The following is a 7,840-nucleotide window of genomic DNA, read 5'->3' on the forward strand; positions in this document are numbered from 1 at the left end:
TAGAGGCCGCTGTCGAACGACCTTCCGCCTGTCTGCCTGGATGACAGAATGATTGACCGTGCGACCGGCCAATCGGCTGACCCACCCTCCTCTGTCCCTAAACCCAACCAACGACGATTCACAAAAGCTGTCCAGAAAAAGAAAAGCCCTCGTCCGATTTTTACCACGTTTTCGGATTTTGACCACATTCTCACCCTGTGATGAACTTGTTCGCTTCATTTTTTGGATTTTGTTTTTGTTTTCTTACCTGATTTCTGGAACCGCTCTTCCCCGGACTCGAACCCGGTCGTCGTCATCGTGGTCAGCCCCTCTCTGTGCCTCAAGTCCGCCTGAGTACACGAAGAGCTAACCGGACAAACTGGTTGCAGCAGGAAAGCCCTCCACACGGAGGCGAGCGGCCGGCTGACCGGCCGGCAAGCGCCGAAAGGAACAGCGTCACACCGCCCCGCAGCGTTCGATTAAAAAAATGAAATGCAGCCGTACGTACCCCCGGCTACGTATTTCGCGGTCTCCAGAAACGTCCACGGGACTACGTTCTCAGAATGAGCCTGGGTTGCTTTAAACTGCATTTCCCTTTGTCAAGGGGATGAGGGAAGTTTACATGAATTGACCCTCAACCCCTTGTTTTTGACAGAGTGAGCGAGTTTACACTACAGCACCTATATCTTTCACAATGCAATGTGATTTTGATGTCACAAAAGTGACTTGGCAGCATTCATAAAGTGCGTAGTTTCTAAATGCCCAAAGGCCAGTAGTGGACACTTGTGTGACACCGGTAGATTAAGGAGTGCTGGGCATATTAACCTGGACTATAACGCAGCCACTGTCTAAATTCACAGTTGCACTACTATTATAAATATCCAACACAATCTCACGGCAATTCGTAACTTTTTGATTTAGTGGCTAATTCGTACGAATTCGTACGATCTAATTCGTACAATTTAGTACGATTTGCTCATCTGCCAATGACGGTTGGGTTTAGGGGTGGGGTTAGGTGCCATGCCTCCTTTTTAAAATAGTACAATTTCGTACAACTCAACTCATACGAATTCATACGAATTAGCCACTAAACTGTCAAAACGTAAAATACGTTTTCTCGTGAGATCAGGCTGAAATATCTAGTTCAGTCATGAAACTCCATGGTGTAGACCATTGGTTCCCAACCTTTTTTTTGCTTGAGACCCCCTTTTCCCCTGGAAAATATTGTAAGGCCCCCCCTTAACATTTAATGATATTATCGCTCATATAAGTATGCAGTAAGGATGACAAAAAAATGTTGCTTTGCTGTGACGTCCCTCATCTCATTTTGGGTGTGTGTCAATTCTTTCAAAAAATGCTCTGGGCTTGTATTGGGGATGAGTCATCTGCAAATGTCTTATTGATTTAGACGGTCTCATGGATATGTTAGCAAGAAGTTTGGCGCAGATAATACACTGTGGCTGGGTCAGGGACTCTTTGCTTTGAGAAAGTGAAATAAAACCATAGTTCAAGAGTTCACACTTAGATATTGTTTGACAACTGTTAGCAGGTTTGGCATGCTGTCCCGGGAGAGAACCCTGAGCTCGGAGATAGTTGAGCCCGGGGCTCCTGCCTGGTCCATAGAGCATGTGAGGGGAGTACGAGATCAGGTGGTTTTCACAGAGCTCCCCGTGGTAAAGGAAGAAAGGAGGAGAAGGGGTGGATGGGGGGTTTCTTCGGAAAGACGAAGATAAGGAACTAGTTCTAGCTAGGTTACTTATAGTGAGTTGGGATTAATCTGATTGGCTAACTAATGCATGTAGATGAGTGGCCAGCTGCAGTCAAACATATCACTTGCTCCTCTCGAAATTAGTTTGTGAAACTTCATTTCAGGTAACTATCTTGGTATTTCATGCATCCCAGTATTGATAGTGCTGCGACCCAAAATGTTTGAAGCTTCTTTACGTGGGTCCAGTATGCTTGGGTCATTACTAGTAGCTGCTGAAGGCGAATCAGTGAGATGCACAAATTAAAACGAATTACAAATTTGCCCATTTTTTTGGTCAGCCAAGGGATAAAATGAACTACGGCAACATGATCATTCTCATAATTGTGACGTGACCCGTCACAGAGCTCGCTGAGGCCCCCTTGTGGGCCGGGACCTGCCTGTTGGGAACCGCTGGTGTAGACTGACTTTCTCATTGTGAGAAATAGAATGATATTACATAATACATTTAAGAGAGGATAACAATCACAATCCTGATCTGAATCACATAGATATATCGTTACCTTGGAATTATAAGGTTCTATCTGCGTTCTGAATGATTCTGAGATATTGAGCTTTAAAGATTTTGCATTCCATATAGCAAACAGTATGTGTGTAACATTTGCTTTTTTAAATAAAAAGTCTTAAAATGTAAACAGGTTCCACTTTATATTAAGTGTCCTTAACTACTATGTACTTGCATCAGAAAATAAATACAATATACTAACTGTGATCATAATGTATTTGAGAACACTTGTGGTGCTCTTGTGTTGGAATAGGAGATGGACATGTTTGGTGGGATGAGTAAGTTTAAGGGTGGGTTAAGGTGTAAGGGATGGTCAACAGTGTATTTACAAATGTAATTACAGAAATTAATAACAGATGTAATTACATACAGGTATTTAATCAAGCATAAGTGCACAGTAAATACATGTATTTACACGATAAGTACATCGTAGCGAATTGTTAATTTTGGTGTAAGTACATAGTAGTTAAGGACATTTAATATAAAGTGGAACCTGTAAGCAACTTAAAAAACATCACATAACGTAAATAAGTTGTCATTTAATAAGAATATGTCAATAACTCAATTTTGACAAAAATGTCAGATAGAACCTTATAATTCTAAGGTGACGATATCTATCTTCAAAATCAAACATAAAGTAGTCGGCACATTTGTAACCAAGAGTCTTTGTGATGTATCAAGAGCCACGTTATCCAGGGTTATTCAATAGGAGTAAATGTGGAAGCAAGAGAAAAGGGATGGGATGTCTGGGTGCTAACCTAAATTGTATGCAAAAAACATTAGACCACATCTGTCCAACTCACTACAGAATTAAATGTGCACCTCAACATTCCTGTTTCAACAAAAACTGTTCGTCAGGAGCTCAGTGTCAATATACATGGACGGGCTGCTATAGTCAAACCTTTGGTCACTCATGCCAATGCCAAACATCAATTTCAATAGCTGCATTTCCACTATCGGGCCAGTGCGAGCCAGGACTTTAATCGGGCCAGGCCGGGCCAATAGCATGTCGCGTTTCCACTGTCGGGCTAGTTGCTCGCAGCGCGTCACGCAAACACCGCCCCCAGAACGTCCCCCGAATCAAACGTCACACAACCCGTCACACAACCCGCCCACTTCAGCGGGAACAAAAAACTCAAATTATAACCACAAACACAACCTGGCATCACTACGAGAGCAGGAAGATGGAGAACACCGAAGCGATTGCTTTTTTACTGTTTGTGGTCTGTTGGTGTAAGGCCAGACAGCGATCCCTGGATAAGGACATTCGAGTTCGGCGGCATTTATTTTTTCTTCTTCTTAGTGAGTTGATCAAGCGCGATAGCAAAACAAATGTAAGGGAAGAAAAGCATCTTGTCTCCTCTTTACCTGACAGGAAAACTCCGCCTTTGTACGTAACCTCGCCCTGAAGCCCCAGTTGGCCCTCCTTGGCCCAAGGTATTCGGCGGGCCGAAAAAGGCCGGACGCTGGCCCCAAGGAAGCCCCGCTTTGGCCCGATTACACCCCGGAAGTGATAGTGGAAACGCGACTGGCCTTGGCTCGCCCTGGCTCGCTCGCTTTAGGCGCGATAGTGGAAACGCGGCTAATGATGCCAGCAGCAAATGTCTAAACACTGTCAACATGTCATACATTGTAAACAGTGTGATACATGTCTTTCCCACATCTGGGAGAGTTACAGTGTGGAGAAGCCCCAAAGAAGTGTACCACTCAGACTGTTGAATGCCCAGGGTGAAGCATGGGGGTGGATCAGTGATGATTTGGGCTGCAATATCGTGGCATTCCCTAGACCCAATACTTGTGCTAGATGGGCATATCACTGCCAAAGACTACCGCACCATTCTGGAGGACCATGTGCACCCACAATGGCTCAAACATTGCATCCTGGTATCCTGAAGGAGCACCATGTATCAGGATGATAATGCACCAATGCACACAGAAAGATTGGTGACAGGGTGGATTGATGAACATGAAAGTGAAGCACATCTCTTATGGCCTGCACAGTCACCAGATCCTAATATTATTGAGCCTCTTTGGGGTGTTTGGAGAAGCAAGTCAGGAAACTTTTTTTCTTCTTCGCCAGCATCATGAAGTGACCTGGCCACTATACTGCAAGAAGAATGGCTCAAAATTCGCTTGACCACTGCAAGACTTATGTTTGTCATTCCCAAGGTGAATTGATGATGTATTCGTCAAAAACGAAGACCAAAAGAGAAAATCAGTTTCATTGCCCAACCCCTGTATATACATTTATTCCTCTAGTATTTAAAAATAAAAATAAAATTCCCCCCCCAAAAAACTCAGGGGCTCGTGCCATCATTCATTCATTATCTTTTCGGCTTAGTCCCTTTATTAATCTGGGTTTACCACTGCGGAATAAACCGCCAACTTATCAAGCACATGTTTTACGCAGTGGATGCCCTTCCAGCTGCAACCCATCCCTAGGAAACACCCATACACACATTAACAAGCATACACCACAGACTTTTTTAGCTTACTCAATTCACCTGTACCGCATGTCTCTAGACTTGTGGGGGAAACCGAAGCACCCGGAGGAAACCCACGCGAATGCAGGGAGAACAAGCAAACTCCACACAGAAACGCCAACTGACCCAGCCGAGGCTCGAACCAGTAACTTTCTTGCTGTGAGCCGACAGCACTACCTACTGCGCCACTGCGGTGTATACGTGCTGTTATTTCTGAATTCCCCCATCACCTTACTGGTGTCCAAGGTGCAAATGTTGTTGTGCATTTAAAAATGAAATGCAACAAAGTACTTACAGCTGCCATGGAGTTGATCCGATCTATGTAGTAATCAGGCCAGCTGGTGGCAAGTTTGTTGGGGTCCTCTTGTTCCTGAAATTAGAAAAGCATATAAAGTTGGTCAGATTCTGTTTTAAGACATGCAACATTTTCTTTTTTAATGACAGAATGGTGGTAAACAAAGATAATGTTATTGTTACAACTGTCCCCATGGGCATGAAATTTATACCCAGATTGTGTCCCAATAAAGGTACTTAAAGGTGCTGTTTAAGCATACAAATACCATAATATGTTTGCTGATATTTAAGAAACATACTTGTTTATCTGAAAAACAATGATACACTTTAAAACTCAACAGTCGACTTTATCAAATGAAATTAGTGTAGTTAATTCGAAATTGACTGAAAGTTAATTCTACTCATTTGAAAAGAGCACCTCCAAGTCCAAGGCCATGGTGCTCCATGGGAAAAAGGTGGTTTGCCATCTCCAGGTTGGAGGAAAGGCCTTACTCTATGTGGAGGAGTTTAAGTATCTCGGAGTTTTGTTCATGAGTGAGGGAAGGATGGAACGTGAGATTGACAGGCGGATTGGTGCAGCGGCCGCAGTAATGCGGTCAATGTACCGGTTCGTTGTGGTAAAGAAGGAGCTGAGCCGAAAACCAAAGCTCTTGATTTACCGGTCAATCTTTGTTCCTACTCTCACCTATGGTCATGAGCTTTGAGTCATGACCGAAAGGACAAGATCTCGGATACAAGCGGCCGAAATTAGTTTCCTTCAAACGGTGGCAGGGCGCACTCTTATGGATAGGGTGAGGAGCTCTGACACCCGGGAGGAGCTGGGAGTAGAGCTGCTGCTCCTCCACATTGAGAGAAGTCAGTTGAGGTGGCTCGGGCATCTGTTACGGATGCCTCCTGGATGCCTACCTAGGGAGTTGTTCCAGGCATGTCCCACCGGGGGGAGGCCTTGGGAAAGACCCAGGACACACTGGAGGGACTATGTCTCTCGGCTGGCCTGGGAACGCCACGGAATCCTCCCAGAGGAGCTGGAGGATATGTCTGGGGAAAGAGAAGTCTGGGGTTCTCTCCTAAGACTGCTGCCCCCGCGACCCGGCCCCGGAAAAGCAGCAGAAAATGAATGAATGAATGAATGAATGAATGAATGAAAAGAGTTTTGTACTCAGTGTTGAAGGTTATGAGGTAATGAAATACCTTATTTCTTCAACTTAAATGGAGTAAGTTCACAGTACTCATATAGATTTTTTTTTACTCAAATGGTTTGTTGCAATCGGTTTCCTCAAACGGTTTGAGTTGCCTTAACTTAATGGCTTTTACAGTACTCAATTGGTTTGAGTTCTCTTTATTTATCAGTTTTACTGTGCTCAAATTGCTTCGTTTACTCAAATGGATTAAGTTCACAGTACTTATTAGGATTCGTTTTTGAACTTAAATTGTTTGTTGCAATCGGTTTCCTCAAACGGTTTGAGTTACCTTAACTTTTTGGGTTTTACAGTGTACATAAAATCAGGTATGTGCTTTCTGTGTTGGAATGTTTTTGTTTTGGTCTGTACAACCCTCCCACTGCTAGTTTAAACAATTCTATTTTAGCACTCTGGGTTGCCTGGGTAGAAAACGTGGTGTATATGGGTGTATTTCATTTTAGTTTTGAAGTCTGCATCAGTGGATGTGGATGTGGCCAAATGTGTGACCTCCAGAGGACAGCAGCAGCCTCCAAAGTGAGACGCAGATTCAAAGTTTTAAAAATTGACATTAGGTGGTTTTGGATTAGCAAGTTTTATAATATTACAAACATAAACATTAGATGTGCAGGTTACACTGTAACACCATGTCCTAACAGGGGTCCAGTGACAAGCAATTTGACTGCACCAGACACAACAGAAACTTAAATACACTCATTCAGGCACACAGAATAGTGCACTCACTGCACTTCAATAAAATGGTATGGTTTTGAATATAATTAACACATATTAAACCTCGTTAAAATAAGTAAAAGTGCATGCTGAAGAAATCTTTGTTGGTTTGCACACTGTGTCACAGTTCTAAAATTCATTTTCAAACATTTACCTTATGTCACAGTTGTCAACTATGAGAAATAGAAACCATTTCTAAAATAGAAATCTCAGATGATGGTTTGGACAAAACCACCATTTGTAATAATATTTCTTCTATTGTATGTCATTGCGTGTAGTTATGGTGTAGTCAGGAACACTCACTCCTGTTAATGTCATAATTCTGGCCATGTGAAAAAGTGTTTTGATTTTGAAATACCTAGTTTAACCCGTGGGAGTTAAACACTGCACCTTAAAATTAAACTGGCTGTAGCTTTCCAATGTCCAGTTACAGTCGTACAATCTGAAACATCAGTCATGTTGCATGTGTTTTGTGCATGTTTATGCGTTAATATAGGTAATTTAAAGTTTACTATTATTATTTTATCTTTAATATTATTATTACTATTATTATTCAGTTATGGCAGCATGGTGGCTCAGTGTTTAGCACTGTCGCCTCACAGCAAGAAGGTCGCTGGTTTGAGTCCCAGCTGGCATTTCTGTGTGGAGTTTGCATGTTCTCCCGTGTTTGCGTAGGCTTCCCCCACAGTCCCAGGACATGCAATATAAGTGAATTGGATTAAATAAATTGGCTGTAGTGCATGAGTGTGAATGTGTGCATGTATGGGTGTTTTCCAGTACTGGGTTGCGGCTGGTATGACATACATTGAGTAAAACATATGCTGGTTAACTTGGCAGTTCCTTCTGCTGTGGCAACCCCTGATAGTTAAGGAACTAACCTGAAGAAAAATGAATGAATGAATGA

At 42.9% G+C, this 7,840-nt stretch overlaps 1 protein-coding gene across 1 annotated transcript in view; it reads right to left on the minus strand.

Annotated features, from left to right (window-relative positions):
* Window positions 1–7,840, minus strand: part of daam2 (dishevelled associated activator of morphogenesis 2) — a 79,370-nt gene that overhangs the window by 45,958 nt on the left and 25,572 nt on the right. The window contains exon 4 of the mRNA XM_056476466.1: window positions 5,028–5,102. Within this exon, the coding sequence (XP_056332441.1) occupies window positions 5,028–5,102 (75 nt within the window). The remainder of the gene's footprint in view (window positions 1–5,027; window positions 5,103–7,840) is intronic.

This window comes from Danio aesculapii, chromosome 17 (assembly GCF_903798145.1).
Source record: "Danio aesculapii chromosome 17, fDanAes4.1, whole genome shotgun sequence".
NCBI lineage: Eukaryota > Metazoa > Chordata > Actinopteri > Cypriniformes > Danionidae > Danio > Danio aesculapii.